Below are 19888 nucleotides of genomic sequence, written 5' to 3' on the forward strand. Positions count from 1 at the left end.
GCCGTGACGGAACAGTCCGTCATAGACCAATGCCACGTAGAATTTTCAATTGACTACCTGGAATGACATGGCTACCTACGTGGACACAATTTTTTGTCACAAAAACCGTCAAGGATTTAGGATCAATTTAAATTTGATCCCATCCATTTCATTCAGCCCAATTTTGATCAAATACGCTTTTAGCATAATGTGTTCCATAAATCATAATGCCAATTTTGGATGAGGACAATATTTCCGAAGTACCATATGTTACACAAATCACTCAATATGCAACCATCTATAGGTATGTAGAACCTAGCAGTTTATAATATCCTCCATGAAATGATAATATACACCATATATTGACAAAATCACTCAATATGCAACCATCCATAGGATTAGGAACCGGTACAATCCAATTTACATCGACAAAACATATAACTACAAAGGTTGTCACTCGTGTTCTTGTCGTCGACCCTCCTGATGGCAACTATATGGCATGGCAGATTCTGATGGACAGCAACATACCTAGCATATTCACAACCACATTAGACATTTGTAGATATGAATATGTAGTAGGAGAAATGCCTACAGATGAAAAAAACAAAGTATCCAGTATAAAACAACAATAAATTGACTGACTAATACATGTGCATAGTACACAAATAAACAGGTTTAAACCTCTGTATTAGGACTGCCACAATGTAACAATGTAATTTTCTTCTTAGATTCAGATTGAACTTATTTCTGGAATACATATTCACCGGTCTGCAGGAGACAACAAGGATAGAAAATGAAATGCCTAGGGAGAAAACTCTAAATAGAACATGTTGACATATTAATATAGTAACAGAAATCATATCTCCAAGACCTAGGGGGGAAATCTAAACTGAATCAGATCTTGATAGAAGGCTACATACCACAGTGCAGCGGTTTGTCTCTACTTGGTACCCTGCAGTTTGTCTCTACTTGTTATCTTGCAGTGTACAAGATACAGAAGAAATTCAGAGAAAATTTAGGGTTAAAGATTCAGAGAGGAAGCAGTCACCAGAGAGAAGTGTGCCGAATGAAAGTCAAATGACTAACAAACACACATCACAAAACTCACGTACTATAGTAGCAGAAGTTGAGGCCATATAAACCCACTAACAAAATAATGCTCAGCATTTCTAAACAAAGGACAGTAGTATGATTTGTGTTTGTCCATACAGTAGGTTTTTGGTTTGAAAGGTCAAAGATAATGCTCAGCATTTCCTAATTGACATTTCAAATTAGATCTGGAAATTCTGTACATATATTTCGAAGGTAAAAGCTGAGTTTTTGCCAAGTTCATCTTCATATACCATTATTGTATATACACCGCTGGTCAGCAATGAGGATTGGTTTTAAATTTCTTAGATTTGAGAAGTAACACCTATTTACTAAAATGCAGTTTCAGCGTACTACTCACTCTTGAAACAAGAGTTGGAGCTATCATGTTTACATGAACGCCTGGTCCAATCAAAAAGTAAACAGGCCAGAAGGCCTACTCACAATGTTACCTGCCTGATCCAATCAAACATTCAGTTCTGGGTGCAATATAGAGAAAAACAATATTGCAAAAAACTTGAAAAGCATGGAAGCATCATATATATTGTGTATCAAAAATTTAAAAGCTACAAGTAAATGGGACACTAGAGTAAGAATTCCTTCTTATTACGAACAGGAAGAGCAAAGAGGTTGTAACTTACTGTGTCTCCACTAGATGATCACTTATTTCCATTTATCCTCCATCAACAAGAGCTCAAGGAATGTGACAACAAGGATCCACTGCCTCTTCCATACTAGCAGCATTACTGGGACCATGAGGAACATCGTTCCCAGCATAACAATCACAACCACAGTGCCTGTTCATATAGCATGACATGCAAATAAGTATGGCATAATCTGCAGAATGCAGAGTGCATTATAAAGGTTCAGCTCCACTTGCTTTTAGAAGTTTACTAGTATGGCGTAATACACATATATGCAATGCAACTTCCAGATTTACCATGAAATTTAGGAAATAAAAAATTATTGGGATAGTAGATCCAGTAATAACTTCCAGACACAAATTTTAAACATGAGGACATGCAAATGCAACACATATTCTCTGGTTGCCTACAATTGCATATACACGATTGCCAACAGCTGCAGCACCTACCTTATCTCTCTCATTTCAACAAGAGAACAACTTTTCTCAAGCCTAAAACAACATCGAATCGAGCTAATCGAGCCCAAACAGCACCAACACCCTAACTAACCATGGACCAGGATCAGGTTCAGCTCAATGGCCAGGGTCGCAGTGCAAGTCGGCCACTGCCAGCGCACGGCAGAGGAGGTCACCACCAATAGCACAAACACTCTTCACTGAACAAAAAAATGTACACTTGTCCCAGCACATGAACCGAATTTTATGTATCAACCAAGCTTAAATGATCTAGTCTATCTCATAGCTGGTTTTCAAGTAATGGTTATTTTCTTCCAAGCAAACTAGAAAACTGATTGGTAGAGTACAGAGTGGGTGGTGTTTTCTCATATAAGGTACAGAGCAGTAGAGAATAATCAGGAATGGTAGAAAGTAATTGGTACGAGAGTAAATGTTAGCAATCAGCATTTTGTCAAAATAGACATGTAACTATAAAAATACCATTTGAGATTTTACATATCATGCATCCACCGTGAACAAAACAAACAACTCTATCAAACTAGGAGGAACTAGGTGTTGCAGCAAGCAATAAATTAAGTAAAAAATGGAAACAAGCGCACACACACTAAGACGATGCAAAAAGCACAACAAAGATATTTAAGGATCAGCACTGCTATACACACGACAGCTGCATGGCCGATGCTTGCACGATTCTGCCATGACAGCGCCAACAACGAGCATGCTCACAAAGGCGTTGTTGGGGAGGGAACATCATTCATAGGCCGTGCAGCTACTGTCATGTGTGAGGCAACATCCTTCAAGGATAGGAACATCAGGACAAAGAAGGGTGCATAGTTTGTAGTGCTAGCTAATTATTTTGTACTACAGAAGTAGTTTCGACTGACGTTTCTATATTGTATCCTCTGTTCTTCACAAGGCTCTATTTTATCAACACCTTTTATGTCATCAACAACACCCTCGACTTCAGCTATCTCCTCCACCTACAGAATAATAATTAGAACTTTAGTCAAACTATTCCATGGAGAAAACAAATAAATCTTCTGATTTAGTAGAAGTATCCACTATAGTTACTCCTGCATAGGATTCCCTCCACAATTTATTCCAGCTTTAAGCATCCCATCTTTTCAGTTTCATATATACTCTACATCATACTTTTATCCATCTCAATGATGTATATCTGTAAACAAATTGACACACATAAACACATCACGACCTCAGAAACTATGTAAGCACCCCACATATATTTGTTACACATACATGTTGATGAAGAAAAGATGTAAATATAAATCTCTACATTAAAAAAATCAGTCACATCAACGTTTATGCAAAATATGGAACATAATACATCATCTTGGTATCTTTCCAAAACAATTATTCCCAGCCACAAAAGTTACTTCACTGCAAAGCACTATCCTGACATCCTAAATAGATAATTCTTCAACTAATGGCGAGTGAAAAGGGTTCTCACCTTCACAGCAAGTGGTCCGACAAGGTCACCAGTGGCGATGCGAAAAAGGCCAAGGAGTGCCGAAGAAAACAGTGGCCACGCCCTCCTTTCCCAGCGCGAGATTGTGAAGAAGACGGAGCGCCGGGGCAGCCGTCCTTGGTCCTGGCCAGCGGGTAGGCGACAACGTTCATCTCGCCGACCTCAACCACCTTCCTCATGACCACCGCGCCCATGACCACGAGCAGGGGACTGACCTTGATGCGGAGGCGGGAGCGATGCTACGGCCGCGTGTGCCCCCATCTCGGATCTGAGTAGGCTGCACAGGGGAAGAGGGTGGGGGCGGTGAAGGAGCGATAGAGGGTGAGAGACGGAGGTGGAGCGGGAGATGGTTGGGACGGCGGCGCGGGAGATCGAGGGGGTGGCAGCCGCGCGGGGACGGAGGCTGGGCATGGATCTGAATCGGGAACAGAGAGGGGGAGGAGCCGGCGGCTGTGGGTGGAGATGGATTAGGTTTCCGTGGTCGTGGGGAGAGAGGCGCGAGGTTGTGACCTCTCGGGCTGGTGGGCTATGGTGTTAAATGGGTTGGCTCCGAAATTTTTTAACTCCCCGCGTCGACGACTTTGCCGCACGCTTCCTGTTTCGGACTTTGTCGCGTACACGACTTGAATTATTTTTCCTCCGCGCGCTTTGCTTCAGCCCGTTTCATCTTTGGTGTCTTTGCCCTTGGTGCCTGGTAGTAGACCTGATTCATGTTGGCCCCACGTGTTTGTATGCTACATAAGTATATTCATTCTGTTTCTAACCATCTAATTTCATTAGGATACTTGTTTTTTTACATTATTGAAAATTCAAATTACAATGTAACTCATATGACTATGCCACATTAGCAGGAGCAATTCGTGAACATCTGGATGGTGTATAAAAGGGGGGAAAGCTAGGCCCGGCCAGGCCCGATTGGTCTATCTGTGACGGTTTTCGTGACGGTACCACCACATCCGTCATTAAGGGGCTACCGTTTTTGGGCCCAAACACATATAGCTGGTCGGTGACGGTTTCCATGACGGATTTCCAGAACGTCACCAGGAATCCGTCACAGATTAACAGGTTTCTTGTAGTGCTAGCCTTCGGAATATCCAGTGTGGCCATCTATTCAACAATCTCAGTGTGTGGCTTGCTGATCTCTACGAACCCAATTCGCGTGAGGTGGTCGTACCAGGCCGAGGCAGGCTTCCGGTCAATGAGGAATATGTGCATCGTGTTATGGGCGTGCCGCGTGGAGGGAAGGATGTCCCTTACAACCTCCCTACTGAAGCTGATATTGAGTTAGGGTTTGAGTTGTTTGGCGAGCTTGGATATGCCCCTAAAATGACTGATCTCGTTGATCTCATAAAGGGTTCTGAAAATTCTGATGATACTTTCAAGCGTATGTGGCTTTTGCTTGCGGGGAATACAGTCATTGCCCCGACCACCTCCAACAAAGTTAGCCCCCGATGGTATGCTGTGCTGGTAAGTTTTTTTGTAATCATGTCATTTTCTTTCTTGTGTGCCTGATAACTTTACTATGTGTCAGTGTGGTAACTTTCATATTTTTTTATGGTGCATTCGGTGAACTTCAGTTTCTTTTTGTTTTTTAACTTGCAGCGGGACATCGATGGTATTAAAAACCTCAATTGGTCCAAATGTATTGCTGATGAACTACACAAGGCGCTGCTGAAACGCAAGCCTACCAGGGGTGCCTTCTCTTCTACAATGTAAGTGACGATGCTTTCCTCTTACCTTCTCTTTTGTCATTTGTCATTTCTTTGTCATATTGTGTCTGATTTTTTTTGTGTTTACCATGACGCTTGTATTTTTCTTGTCAGCTACTGTACATTCATGTGATTATCTTTCTGGACTTGGCATCGTATTGCCTGATGGTCCTTTTCCCATCAATGTATGGACAAAGAAGCTGGTAACTCTTGTCCTCAACAAGGATGCTCAGGCTGACAAAGTTTCTTTCGGGAAACTACCGGTAATCTATATCTATGTTTTTCAGTTCACACACTACTTTGCAACTGCATTTTCTTTTCATTGTTTTTTGTTGTTACTTATCTGACATGTCGCTACATTTTTTTCCAGTTAAAGCCTGAGTTTGGCATGAATTTCTGTCTGTTTGGTGGTCTGGAAGGTTTTGACAAGTTTATGTGTGTTCATACTGCCCCAAGCTGCAGTCAGGAGGTGAGCATGTAACCTAGTTTCTTGATTTTTTTTCTGCTATTTTATGTTCTTTCATTGGCTGATAACTTATTTGTTGCACTAAATGTGGTGACCCTCTTTTGATGCCAACTTGACACTCTTTACTAATTTGTTTGTTTCCAATGTGTCATATCCTCTATAAAGGATAATAATTATGATGCAACCATGTGATAATTCTTAGTGTAATGCCTTGATAACTTTGTTGCATTCCTGTGATAACTTGATATCATGATAACTTTGGTTGCATTTCTTGTGATGATTCTTAGATAACTTTAATTTTTTTTGCTGATATCTAACTGTGCTGTTTTAGCTTTCTCATATATTGATCTTCATTTTCATGGTGACTGAATTTTTGCTAAATCATGAATACATTCATTTGTTTACTGCAACGACACCACACATTTGTTTTTGGTATTGTTCTTTTGTGTGTGCTTTTTTATTAACTCACGATAACTTTTGTTGCATTTTGGTAATAACTTACTAGTTATTTCTATTTATTTATTTTTTGTATTTTTATGCTGAACAGAAATTTGCCAAATCAACTCAAATAGTTGCTCGGTTCACGTCCGCCATGGCTGGCATCATAGGAAATCTTGTGCAATCATTCACCGCTTTAGATGATGAGGGCCATTCAGATGCATCCCGTCAGCTAGACGCTGGATTGAACGTTCTCTCTTCTGCCGCCCGTACGACGTCAAGGACTACGCGCTCATCGCAAGGCAGGCGGCCAGAAAGCCCTGGAAAGAATGTTGCTGAAGATTCTGACAGTGATGACGAGTATCACGGAGGCAATGATTCTGATTCTGACGCTGACTCCGATGATGATGATGATGATGATATGGACTATCGAGTTGTTCATCGTCGCAGTAAAGATCCTTTTGTTGCTTCGGGAAGTGGTACCGTGGATGTAGATACGGGCAGCGGTCCAGCTGATGATGACACCACACATCTAGATGGTGCAACTGTCAAAGCTCATGATGGCACAGGACCAGATGTTGAAGACACGCCTGTCTGCCCTGTCGATGATAACCTCAATGAGTCTTAGATCATACTCACTGGCACATCTCATGCAACATCCGTCGAATCAGGTGATGGAGGGCTTAGCCAGCAAGGTCTGACAGATACGCAAGCTGAGGCGGCCACTGAATCTTCTGTCAAGCGGTGTGGTACTCAGCTTGTGTAAAATTTGGCTTATCAGAGGCACAAGAAACTGAGGCTGCCATCACCCTCCCGTTCAGCTTCACCAACTGTGCCATCACCCCCCCGTCCAACTTCACCAGTTGTGCCTCCCAGCCCATCGCAAAGGCCGTCTTCACCAATTGCACTGTCAGCATCTGAGATTCATTTAGATGTGAAGAAAGTTGTGGTCCAGGAGCTTGGTATACCTGTGGCTGAAAAGGGAACCGGTGTATCCGTCCCACTATCCACCGTGCGGAAGGAGGCCCCACGCAGGTGAATGATTATTTCCATGGTCTTTTTTATCAATTATGTGCCTGAAACAACATGGTAAATACAGTTGTTTGAGTAAGGTAGTTTGGGTAATTTCATGCTGGTAATTAACTTGCTTTTTTTCCTTTGCAGGGCACCCGGCAAACAATCTGTTGCTGCTAAGGATTCAGGGATTGAACCAGTGAAAAGGTATTCACATTCTTACTTTCGTTTATGTTCAGTAGTTCTTTTCTGATTTTCTATACTGTTCTCATGTGCATTGAAACTATATTTTTGTTTTACACATACCAGCAAGATGGTTATTTCGTTATTGTTGTCTGATAACTTATTTTGATGAACATTGATAACTCAACTTTGCCCCCTGATAATTTAGAGTTACTAATCTTTATAGTTTTATGTGCTTGTAACATTTGGTTATTTTTTCATTCAATGCACCTATGAAACAAGTTGCTGCTGCAAAGGGTTCACCAAGTGTATCAGGAAAAAGGTGTTCACATACCTTTCTAGTTTGCAGTTATTCAAAACTAATTGCTGGTTTTTTTGTTCATATCATTTGATAACTTTATATTTATAGTCCTTGATAACTCTATAATTTTTTCCCTGGATGCTACTTATACATGAAGTATGTGACATCTTTTTTTGTTTGAAACATGTGGTAACTTAGGTTTGACAACATGTGTAATCTCACTACTACCCTTGTGTACCCATTTTTTCAGTCGTTCAAAAGATAAAACTGCTGTGAGAAAGGTGAAATTCGCCAAGACCAGATCCTCTCCACGACTAAGGGCAACATTGTCGCAGACAATGTCATCGGAGACAACAGAAGTTATCCATCTTGATGAATCACCCATGGCGACATCTCCGTCTGAAAAAGCAGCAGCATCTAGCAAGGGCACATCTGATGCTGTTGCGGCGACATCGGCTGGTGTTTCTGATGATGCTGTTTTTCAGCTTGCCGCAGCGGCAACTGTTACTACTGTTGTTGAAGATATCGCCAGCGTGGCTGTGGCTGTTGAATGTGAAAATGAAGTCGTCCCAAATATAGTGCATGATGGAGGTGAAGGTATTTCTGTTAGTCATCGCCTTTGTTTTTTTGTTTCTTGTATTTTATGATGTTTTATGTTGATGATGTGTTGAATCTTTTTCCGCTGTAGCCGTTCGTGACACTGAGAAAGTTGTGGGAGGTACCCCAGTCAATATGCCTATTGATACGGCTACAGCTGGAGGTCAAGAGAATGATGCCCATAATCCTGTTGGCACAGGTTGGTAACTTAACTTTCTTATGTTGATAACTTGTCTGTTTAATCCTTGATAAGTCAAGTTAATGTTCTGGCACTAACAAATACAATGTCCTCTACATGTTTTCCTGATGCATTTTTCCTTATTTGTGTGTTACTTGTGGTGTTTGAAGCAGTAGCTGACCCTACGTTGGAGTCGAGCACCCCTGGAGCTGGAGAATACGATGGTAATTTTACGCCACCCAGCTGCTCTATTGGGCTTGATGCCATCTTTGGTGCGAGTCCACAAGTGCCACCATCTACTGAAGCAACTCCAACGGCTCAAGCTGCACCAGCATTGGCTCAAGTACCACCTGCAGCACCACAAGCATCGGCAGCGGTGCCATCTGTTCAAGTACCATCTGCAGCACCAGAAGCACATGCGGCGGCGCCATCTGCTCAAGTACCACCTGCAGCACCAGAAGCACCTGCGGCGGCGCCATCGGCTCAAGTACCACCTGCAGCACCAGCTACTGGCCCTGTCGCTGTTCTAGGGCTCGCATCTCCTGTTGATGCTGGCTCGAAGGGCAAGGCAGTGGTGAAAGTTACCAAGGTGCAACTGGTTGCTTGGGCTCCGCCACCCAACTCTGGTAAGTGAAGACCTTGTGTCTTCGCTTTTATGCAGCGAGAGTGATGGATTGAGATATGTCAGCGTACATCGTATTGTTTGTGCCTTGGTGTGCTCTTTTTATTTATGTGTTTGGAACTTGCTATCATTCCGTGTGTATGGATGAATGTAATACTACTTTTATGCTTTTGTGTGATGTAATTGAACACCTGTGCTTTCAGTACCTGGAATATATAATTCTGTTGTGCCCGCTACAATTTTTTGTACGATGCTAGCATAGACGATAACCCCATCCTCGTTCCCCCCTGGTAACTTTGTCAGTTTCGAAAGCCGATGTTATCCGCTACTGACTTTTAGTAGGCGCGTGATACGTACATCTCCTATCATTGCCTATTTATTTTCCTTAATTGATTTTCATGCTTACAAAACAATACTGCACTGGTAGTAGCAGGTGTGTACTCTTATTCTGATAAGTCTATATGACACTATCTTGGTAACTCCAATGTTCAAATCCTGATAATTTACGAACCATTGACACCATAACTCCAGTCACATATGCATTCTTTACCAATTATGGGCTATACAATTCTTTTTGGTCTTCTTTTTACATGTTATGATGATTTGTTGATATCACAGTTGTTCCTCGTTGTGCACTAGTGATATCTAATTTGTTCCTTAAAAGGCCCATACATGTGTGCTGGTAATCCACATTGAAATTACCTGGTACCTTCTATATTGTGTTCCTGATAACTTTGTGTATCTTGTCTCAATTTTCAATACTTGTTTTTTTGCAACAATTTATCTTGTTTATCACTACTGTTCATGTCCTCATCGCTCTTTTTTATTTAAGTAACACCGGAAGCTGGTTGTGTGCAAGTGTATGATGTTGAGATTGACGATGATGAGGTTCTCATGTGGTGGGAAGAATTTGAGCATGACAATCCAGCATTAAAAGGGAAATCTAATGTTCAAATAGGTGATTTTTTTCTGCTCCATGAACATTGCAACCCTTGCACAAACCCCTTTCTTTGTTTTTCAACTATGGACCACCACTTGATAATCAAAACATGTGGCAGTTGATAAGCTTTGACCCATCACTTGATAATTCCTTGCCCCATCTGCTGATAACTCATGTTTTTCATTGTATTTTTTGACTTTTTGTTTTAGTCATGTGCTTGTTACATTATACAGCTTATTTATGTTTTTTCTGTTTTTACCAGACAACCCTCAAAGTCCAACATTTGTTACACCAGAGTTACCACCTCGCACATAGCATTTAGTACGCAGTTCAACCCCTAAATCCTTTATTCGGAAAGTTAGGGTCACCCACCCGTCCAAATACCTGCTCCCGCCTTTTGCCACCCTCACACCGAGCGAGGAGGAAGAGTATGTTTACAATGAAGTTATCAAGCATACTACTGATTCTAACTCTAAGATTAAAGAGTATGTTTCCATCCTTTTTTCTCATTTTTTAACATAAATCATTACTTGTGTGCCATTTTTTGAAATGTATTTTTTAAATCTTTTTTGTTTTTTGTAGTGTTAGGGTTATCGACATTGATGGTAGGTGGGTCACCCTCGGTGAGCTTGCCAATTGTGTGAAGGGAGTTGGGCAACTATTAACCAGCATTGCCGAGTTACATATTCGCATTCTCCAGTATAAGGAAACGCCAAACAGGCTCATCTTCCCTTGGCTGCTATCTGTGTATCTGTCGATAGGAGACTTCAAATCCAAGTGTGTATTGAAGTATTTTCGACGGGACAAGTCTTACATTCTTAGTCACCAGGATCAGGTATGTTATATTTGCTGTATCTGGTAACTTTACAGTTAGTGTCTTGGTAACTTCCTGTTAATATCATGTAACTTACTGTTATCTGGGGATATTGTTTTGTTCTTCATGTCATGATAACCTCTTTCATGCACATTGGCAACTTTGACCTTTCTTCCCTGATAATTTATTTTTCTAGTTGCCTCCCATGTGAATTTCATGACCATTTGTTATCTTGGTAATTTTGTTTCTTTTCCAACTCCTTCTATGCTTACTGCCTTTTAATTTTTTGCAGCTGTTATTCCTTGCTTTGCAAAAGTTGGGCCTCGGTCCGGATGACGGGCATTGGTATGTGTTGTCACTAAATCTTAGGGCGAAGCGGTTTGAAGTTCTAGATTCATTGCGTGAACAAGATAGTCCTTCTCTTCTCGAGCATGTGACAAGATACATGAATGCTATAAAGAAGGCTTGGTTGATAAATTACAAGGACTCGCATAAGCAGATTCAGGACTATGAACTTGTGTACATTGATGTGTTCAAATAGGATAATGGGTTAGTTGTGGATTATTCACTCTCTTTTTAACACCCCACTATATGTTTCTCATCCCTGTTTATTGACCTGGTCGCAAACTCCAATTAAACTGATTTTGTGTTGTTTTTTTCATCACAAATGTTTCAGCATTGATTGCGGATTTTTTGCCTGCACATACCTTGAGGTGTGGGATGGCAAAAATGTTCCAGCCTTAACTCATGAACAAATTCCAGCTCTCCGGAAAATTATGACATTTAGGTGGTTAGATCATTATCAAAACAAATGCAAACAGTGGCGTTATCATCTGTTCGGCAGCGGGTGATGAGGTGATATTTTTTTACTACTGTGTGATAACTTCTACCAAAATGTGTTGATAACTTTTTTATATGAATCTGTCATCGACAATGCCATGGAGCAAAGGGTGATGAGGTGATTTTTTTTTACTACTGTGTGATAACTTCTACCAAAATGTGTTGATAACTTTTTTATATGAATCTGTCATCGACAATGCCATGGAGCAAAGGGTGATGAGGTGATATTTTTTTACTACTGTGTGATAACTTCTACCAAAATGTGTTGATAACTTTTTTATATGAATCTGTCATCGACAATGCCATGGAGCAAAGGGTGATGAGGTGATATTTTTTTACTACTGTGTGATAACTTCTACCAAAATGTGTTGATAACTTTTTTATATGAATCTGTCATCGACAATGCCACGGAGCAAAGTGTTGACATGCTGTTTTATTATAGTATACACAGTCCGAAGTCACTGACTATATGATAAATTCACTACTGTGATTATATTTTGTTAATAAGAAATTTTTAGAAGTGCAAGCAGGCCTAATTTTTTGTTCATAAGTAATACAATGCAGTGCTGGTAGCCTTCAAAAAATGTAGATATAAAAATATTGGATTTACAAATCCATGTCAATTTCATCATACATTGCTGGTAACTGGCATAATAGGGTACTGATAGCTTGCTTAAATTATAGATATACACTTTTTGCATTACAAAGCAATTATAAATCCATGATACAATGCTGATAACTGGAATGTTATTGGGGCTTGTAGCTTGCACATTATGGTCCATGAAAAAATTGTAGCCACCATCTTTCCTTTTAATAGCACCTTCTTCATTTTTATCTTGCTAGGGGAGATTTGCATGTGCGTTTGTCATGTTCCATACTCCCGCACACACCACATTTCCTTTTTGGCTTGGGTTTTGCAATCTCAAAACCCGACTGCTTTCTTTTTTACTTTAGCCGCCCCTTTGTTGTAGTCTTGGGAGGGTCTAGTATCAACTTTGTGTTTGAGGACCGAGCTGCATCAGGATGTGGGGGCTGGATGACAAAAGCATGATTGTTTTTGCTAGCATGTATCGTCACACACACACTTTCTTACTGTGTGGCAGGGTTACCCTCTCGCTGCACATTAGTAACACTTTCTTGTTGTGTGGCGGGGTTCTCCTGTCGCTGCAAATTAGTGGCACTTGTTTGCTGTGTGGCTGGTTTCTCTGGATGTCTTGCATGGGGGCCATTTTGGTGCTGTGTGACGGTGTTGTCTTCATTCATCCGCCCCACAGGTATCGAACAGGGATCTGGCTGTCCTTGAAACGATCATTTTGCTTCTTCCTTTTCCTTTCTTACTTTTTTAAGTTGATTGTTCTTCAGGGTTTCAAGCTCCTCCTTGAAATTATACAGGTGTTTTCTTGCCAATCTGGTCCCGTCATCTGTTAGGAAAGCGTCTTTGGCCGATGCCTTAAATTCTTTAAGAATTGACGTGTATTGCATGACGCTTTTCCCCTCCTCTGGCATCGACTTCTTAACTGTTGGCTGTTCGAAATCAGGTTGAATAAGATCCTCCTCTGGATCCCAGGTCCACCTCTTTAGGATGTACTTTTCAGGTATCTCGTATACCCCAATTTGGTCCATAACTCGTAGTACGTGCGCGCACAGTAGACCATCACGACCAAACTTGCAACAACTACATGAGTATGTCTCTTCAACCATGTTTGCTTGCACATGGTAGTCCCTGTCTCCATATTTTGGTATTATCCCCCGCACTGAGCTGACCTTGAAAGTACCATCATCCAATGCATCGCATCTGTATGCTGATTTCACCTTCATCTCCACCTGGAACTTGCAAAACAAGTTATGTGTGTACAGCCCCCGCACCTGCATCTCCAGCGGGTTCATCGAGTACATTTCGGTTTCTTTGTACACTGTTTCCAACTGCTCTTTTGACACGCTAGCCATCACCTTATCCTGTATCGCAGTGTATTGTTGTGCGAATTCGACCAGTGAGTTGTTTGGGTTGACATACTTCTTGAGCACAGAGTTAAAACCCTCGCTTCTTGCCGTGATCTGCAAGAATGGGAAAAAATCATGCATATAGTATACCGGGACCCAACACTTCCTGTTCTCCCACAACCATTGGAAATGCTCGTTGTCGGTCTGGCCATACGCTTCCATCATCACCCACCACTTGTGTTCAAACTCCTCAACTGCATTCATAACATAAACATGGTAACATCAAGTATTTGAAGGATGGTAACATTGGTTCAAACATATTTGGTAACTAGGAACACCACTGTTGTTGATAATTTTGTCACACACACCTGGTTACTTTAGTTCAATCATCATCGTAAGTACTTTGCACACAGGATAAGTTTTTTCCAAAGCGATTACCACTCTGTGTGTGTAGTAGAAGCATCATTTTTAACTAGCAACAAAAAGATACTCATATCAATCAGCACTAGCTGGTGATTGAAAAGTTTTTGTTGTAAGTAGTGGGGTGAACAACTGAAATGTGTACATCAAACATGAACATGATAGGGGTAGTACAGAAAGCAATTAATGTAGGTAATTTTGTTATAATCCTCTGGTAACTTGTCACCTTGTTAGATGGTAACTGTTGTTATCATGCATCTAAACCCATTTTCTATGTGCCCATTTTTCTGTGTTTTAAGTTAGTGAGGGGTGGGAAGTAAAATACCAGCCAGGCTGTTGTCAACAATCCTTGAATGCATTGTTTAGTGGCTCATTGTCAGCCATCAGCTTCCCAAGCTTCTCTTGTGCTTTTTTCATTATATGCCAGCGGCAATTCCTGTGTACTATCCTGATGAACACCTCATCAATAGCACTCCTCATTGCAAAATCTTGATCTGTTATTATGTTCTTTGGCGCAATTCCACCCATTGCGTGCAAGAATGCATTAAACAGCCACACAAAGTTATCAGATAGTTCGTTTCGAACAAACCCACAACCAAATTGGATTGACTGCCCATGGTTATTAATGCCAATGAAGGGCGCACATGGCATTTTGTACATGTTTGTCATGTATGTTGTGTCAAATGAGATGACATCATTGTATCTAGCATATGCCCTGCGCGACGCACCATCTATCCAGAATAAATTTTCCACTCTGTCCTCATCATCAACCTTTATTCTCCAATAGAAATCTGGATCTTGTGCCTTCATATCTTGGAAGTACGAGATTGTGCTCCCCACATCAGCATTGCAGTACTCCATCCGGAATTTAGCTCGCTGGTTTGCGATGTCCTTTGTTGTGTATGGTACATCTTTAGGATTCCCGTAGAACCATTGCATTAGTTGCATCTGTCTTGCTGTCTCTATGTTGCATCCGTGCAATATCTTCAAGAAGTCCTGCTCATCTTTTGGAATGTTCCTATGTGTTGATAGGAACTTTGTCAAGGACGGCTTTCTTATTAGAGGGTGGTTGTGGTCGTCGTTGAAGCGTTGGACTCTCCACCACGCATCCGTGTGGGTGATGTAAAGGTGGGCCGGACATCCCGACCTCACAACCTTCCCTCTTTTCCTCTTCTTCACGATGCCTTTTGGGTCCTGCACATCCTCTATCTCCTCCTTGTTTGTTTTTGGCTTGCCGTATTTCCCACAAACCAAGAGGACTCTGCTTACAGTATTGTCTTTAATTGTTTTTCTGTATTCTAGTCTCATTCCAAACCCATGTCTCAGTGCATATTGCCTGTAGTGTTCATAAGCTTCCTTAAAAGTATCAAACTTCATCGTTTCATCAGGAGGTTTCGGTGTGGAGTATGCCTCGGTATTTTTGTCTCCCTGTTCAGTATTCTCTCCTCCTGTTTCTGGACTCGCCGGCTCGCTGACTGAATGATCAAAGAAGCTTTCTCTCCCCCCTATGCTGCTAGTAGTCGGTTCTTTGCTTGTCTCTCGAACCACCGGGTGATTCTACATGTAGCACCTGTAATGTGATTGAAAGTTGTTAATTTGTGTTATATTTTCTGCACGCCAAAACTAGTGGTATCTTGTACTCCAGTTGCTTGGTAAAGTTTGCATGCATTAAGATGTTTTTTGTAGCTGTAAAGTGAAAGCATGTAATTCCAATTGCAATACAGATTGCATGATAATTCGTATGCAGTAAGTGTGGTAATTGTACCTAAATTCATGGTAACCTGTGCGCATCAAGCTACGTGATTGATGAACTGTTTTCATGGTGAATGTGATAGTTGTAAATAACATAGGGTGGTAGTTGCAATTCAAGTACGATGGTAACAAGTTTGTGTACAAAAATGTGGTGGCATGGTAAATGTTTTACCTTCATCTGTTTTGGCAGAACCAAAGCTTGCCGTGTGTGCATATTCACACTGTTGGTTTGTCCCCACACCACTCATAATGATATCCACATTATCCCCGTTGTCATGCGCCATTTTCTTGTGTTGCAGCACCTGCTAGCACATATGATTGCATCCATTAATTTTCCACACTTACAAGCAATTTTGATTATTTTTTCACAACAACTATATTTTTTTCCTTTTACTGCACTCATTACTTCTTTTTTATAACAGGTATCGTTTTGGCAGTAACCAGCATATGGGAGTATGACAGCAATAGTTTCTATCAACCTCATTTCATAAACATCATTTCTTATCAAAAAAGTCTGGTGGCAACAATGTAAATCAACACATGGTATTGTTGTAGTGTTTTTAGCACCTTTGGTTCTGACTTTTCCTGGTAATTTGTAATGAATTAGCATGATAACTTGTTCTGACATGGGTTTGTTCAATATAAAAAGGAAGAAAAGGATCTTTTTTATGTTGAATAAATCTTAAAGGATGCTGATTACTCAATGCACACATTCTGGTAATCTATATTCATTCGAGATGGTATGTCAATTTTAATGAGAAAATTCATACATGTATTTCTAACATGCTCCAAAAAAGATAGCTTGACAGATTGATGATGATAACCTATATGTGTTTATGTTGGTAACTTAATGATGAGGTAATTCAATGATGTAATCTGTAGGTAGGAACATGGACCAATTTAACCAACTTTTTGGTTATAAAAGAGGAAAATTTAGTCAATCTTTTTGTTGGTAACCTGACTGAATTTGAGTGGTAACTCAAATTACAACCGAGGAATTTGATTTTATTGGTATGAAATGCAAATGCAGCAGGTGTATAGAGGTTGAATCACTTACCTCCTTTCTTTTTTGCCTGATTATGACGAAATTGAGACGAACTGATGTAACCCCTGTGATGTTGTTGTGGTAAACAGGGGCCCTCCCTCAAATCCTTTGTGTTTTGGTGATGTTTTTCGCGGAGGTCGCCGGCGATGGAGGCGCTTCGGGGAGAGAGGAGAGAACTGATCGGGGCAGGTGGATGTTTCTTGCGATGGAGGTAAGAAACTAGGTTTTGGGGTGGTAAGTCATGTGCATGAGGGGGGAGGTGGGCCAAAGGGGCTGTGTTAACAGTCTTGGGCCTCAATGCGTTGCGCATGGTGGGCCTCGCGAGAGAAGGCTGGGTCGTGGGTGGCGCTGCCGAAGTGGGTGTTTGACACGAAAAATAATAACAAACAACGATGGTTATCGTGTTATTATCTCTCTACGCGCCAGGGGAAATAAAAAATTGCGGGCGTGCCAGTGTACTAAGTACACAAATAAACAGAGGGAAACATGCACTTTATTAATCTCTCACTGGAGAAACAAAATTACAAGATCCCTTTACATATGCGCTCCGTGGCCTACTAGCGTGGCCTGCATGACTGTGGCGATTGCGGTCTCCTGGTTCCGGGGGCCTCGGAAGGCTCCCGGTTAATTACTCCCGCGGGTTGCTTCGCGAGATACCTCCGATTAAGCTGTGTGGTCGTCTTCGTTGTCTTCGCTTCTCGTCCTCCATGCATGATGATGGTGATGTGTGTGTGGGCAGCGGCAGAGCCCGTGTCCTCGTCGGTACACGCGCCGCAAGTGGCGTGGCCTTAGCGGTGGCCGCGCCTGCCCTGGCCGTCGTGCCTCGTCGGTCTTGGCGGCGTTGGAGTAGTTGGTGTTGGGGTAGCATTGGTCACGGTCGGCTCAGACTTCTTGATGACCTGTTGCTTCATCGGGGTGTTCAAGAGGCTACGCCTTGCGGGAGTAACGGTTTGGGGAGACCGGCGTCAATGTAAAAACTAACGGACACACGCTCACATTGGCGTGGCCGGGGTGGTTGGCGCCTCATCTTGGCTAGACGCCAAGTATTTGGCGGTCTGCCAAGGCAAAGGCGCCGCCTCACAGGGCCGTGGAAAATGGTGTCGCAAAGGCCGCGTCGCCTTGGGCTGGTACTACGCGAAAGAGTGACCTGTGCGCCGGCGATGCCATGGACCTGTACACTAAGGACCTGTCCGCCATAGTGGGTGCGCCTCTCGAAGGAGGGACCGGTCTTGGACAGCGTCGTTGCAATCTTTGGTTCAGTGATGGATCTGTACGCCATTGACCTGTTCGTCGGGGACGCGGGCCTCCTAAAGGAAGAACCGGTCTTAGACCCGTCGTTGTGGATATTGGTTCCACCAAGGATCTGTACGTCGTGATGGGAAAGGCGAGGGCTGCGTTGTCGGCGAGCTCCGGTTCCGCCGCACCGTCCCCTCCAAGAGTGTGACACAAAACCTATCCACCGTGGCCTTGTTCATCGCAATCTATGCGTCATGAAGGGAAAAGCGAGACTCGGGCTGCGTCGTCAGCGAGCTCCGGTTCCGCCATGCCGTCTCCTCCAAGAACGTGATGCAAAACCTGTACTCCTGTGTATCCTTTGCCGTGAACCTGTTCACAGTGGTCCTGTTCGTCGCAATCGGTGCGTCGCGACCTGTACACCGTGGGCTATTCGCCGAGCGCCATGAAGGCCGCCATGGTAGAGCGCCGGGGCTAGCGGTTGAGCCGCGTAGTTGGCGAGCTCCGGCAACTCTTGAGTCATCTCCAGCTAAGAACATGACACCTGAAAATAAAAGGCTTGGCATAGACGATCTCCGGCGGTGTCGGTGCAGTTTGCTATTTCGGAGCCGTCATCTCCGGCGGCGGCGATGGGATCACACGAGGGTCATCTCCGGTGACCGGCACATATTTTCCGCGTAGCGCATGCATGCTAGAGAGGAGACAGAAGAAAATAGATGTATTAGATCAAAATCTCACCCTTCGGGAACGTGAGCTTGGTGTCCATGTCGCTGGCGCTGGTGTTCTCGCCCGGCTGCATTGACCTGTTGATGCGATCTGGTCTTCTGCCGGCTGCGTGCCCGCGTAGACGTATGATGGATGGGTGTGCTGCTAGTGGGTGTCTTCTCTCCGGACGTGCGTCTAGAGATCAGAGGATGAATAAGCCTTGCGGCGTGGTGTATATGCGTGTAATGGGCGGCAGCCTTGCGGCGTAGGTGCGTGGTCTCTGTGCGTGCCTCCCCGCCCTTGCATGCCATCCCGCATATCATGGGCCGTTTGAGCGGATAAACATTGAGCTTTGACCCTCGCTCAAGTTGATCTGATGCCACCGTAGCCCATGGGCAAAATACATGACGTGCACGTCGGGCCTGGGTCTATGTACGACCTGGCCGCGGCGTCTACGGAGATGTGAACTGCAGCGAGTTGTCTGCAGGGTGTCTGCAGGGTTAGCTTAAATTCGTACATGATCAATACGTGACTAGTGCAGGTCATAACATGCATGAGATAAATAAATAAATAAACGTGTGGATGCATGCATCAGTACGTGAGGCAGTTACTAGTCACTGTGTATAGTGTATATACATGCAGGTGCACATGCAATTATCAAAAGCAGACATGCATAACCTGTACTGGGAAATTTCTTCAAAACTAATAGAAAAACTTCCTGATTATATAGTAGTGCCAAAAACCCATCAAACAAATGCCCCCTCACCAAATAAAGTTCGAGCGCGGAGCAGATCGGGCTTAATTTGGTGATTTTTTTTTTTGCTTTGGTGCATCATATGTGTGCAGCCTGATCCATCGGGTTTTCCTGCCCCAGCGACCAGCGCCACTTCGACGAACGCTTCAACACTTGAGGCTTGGACGCGTCCTGCTACCCTATACACTCTGGGCTAGCTCCACTGCGTCATCGGCATCTGTGGAAAAGAAAAAGGAAAAGGAAAGAGGAAAATAAAATGAAGATCAGGGTGCTGCATTGTAAC

General features: G+C 42.8%; 2 protein-coding genes and 1 long non-coding RNA gene across 7 annotated transcripts; 1 reads left to right on the plus strand and 2 right to left on the minus strand.

Moving 5' to 3' along the window:
- Positions 1-229: 229 nt before the first annotated feature.
- On the minus strand, positions 230-4224 carry LOC125515424 (uncharacterized). 5 transcript variants are annotated; one of them, XR_015609019.1, is made up of 4 exons: positions 3636-4187; positions 1710-3147; positions 900-955; positions 230-507 (listed from the first exon to the last, which is right to left on the minus strand). It is a non-coding gene; the product is annotated as an uncharacterized LOC125515424 (long non-coding RNA). The 5 variants fall into 5 exon arrangements; XR_007286988.2 differs by having other exon boundaries at positions 661-3147; positions 3636-4190; XR_015609018.1 differs by having other exon boundaries at positions 900-3147; positions 3636-4189.
- Positions 4225-6940: 2716 nt separating this feature from the next.
- LOC147966651 (uncharacterized) lies at positions 6941-9173 on the plus strand. Its single transcript, XM_087530904.1, has 7 exons — positions 6941-6961; positions 7048-7301; positions 7431-7487; positions 7729-7785; positions 8015-8361; positions 8453-8560; positions 8713-9173. The coding sequence occupies exons 1-7, from the start codon at positions 6941-6943 to the stop codon at positions 9171-9173; spliced, it is 1305 nt and encodes a 434-aa protein (XP_087387030.1).
- A 3890-nt stretch (positions 9174-13063) lies between these two features.
- Positions 13064-15493, minus strand: LOC147966652 (protein FAR1-RELATED SEQUENCE 5-like). Its single transcript, XM_087530905.1, has 3 exons — positions 14461-15493; positions 13847-13950; positions 13064-13711 (listed from the first exon to the last, which is right to left on the minus strand). Exons 1-3 carry the CDS (start codon positions 15491-15493, stop codon positions 13064-13066), a joined length of 1785 nt encoding a protein of 594 aa, XP_087387031.1.
- Between the last annotated feature and the right edge of the window lie 4395 nt (positions 15494-19888).

This window comes from Triticum urartu, chromosome 6A, assembly GCF_056163025.1.
Source record: "Triticum urartu cultivar PI428250 chromosome 6A, HENAU_Tu73, whole genome shotgun sequence".
NCBI lineage: Eukaryota > Viridiplantae > Streptophyta > Magnoliopsida > Poales > Poaceae > Triticum > Triticum urartu.

Bases quoted from the DNA above. Each gene is read 5' to 3' on its own strand.
- LOC147966651 (XM_087530904.1), top strand. From the start codon at position 6,941: ATGGAGGGCTTAGCCAGCAAG. The intron at 7,488-7,728 runs GTATTCACATTC...TTTTTCATTCAA, and splicing joins GGGATTGAACCAGTGAAAAG to TGCACCTATGAAACAAGTTG. The intron at 7,786-8,014 runs GTGTTCACATAC...CCATTTTTTCAG, and splicing joins CCAAGTGTATCAGGAAAAAG to TCGTTCAAAAGATAAAACTG.
- LOC147966652 (XM_087530905.1), bottom strand. From the start codon at position 15,493: ATGAAGTTTGATACTTTTAAGGAAGCTTATGAACACTACAGGCAATAT. The intron at 13,951-14,460 runs GTTGACAACAGC...TTATGAATGCAG, and splicing joins AAACAATGCATTCAAGGATT to TTGAGGAGTTTGAACACAAG. The intron at 13,712-13,846 runs GTATACTATATG...ACTGCGATACAG, and splicing joins ACAGGAAGTGTTGGGTCCCG to GATAAGGTGATGGCTAGCGT.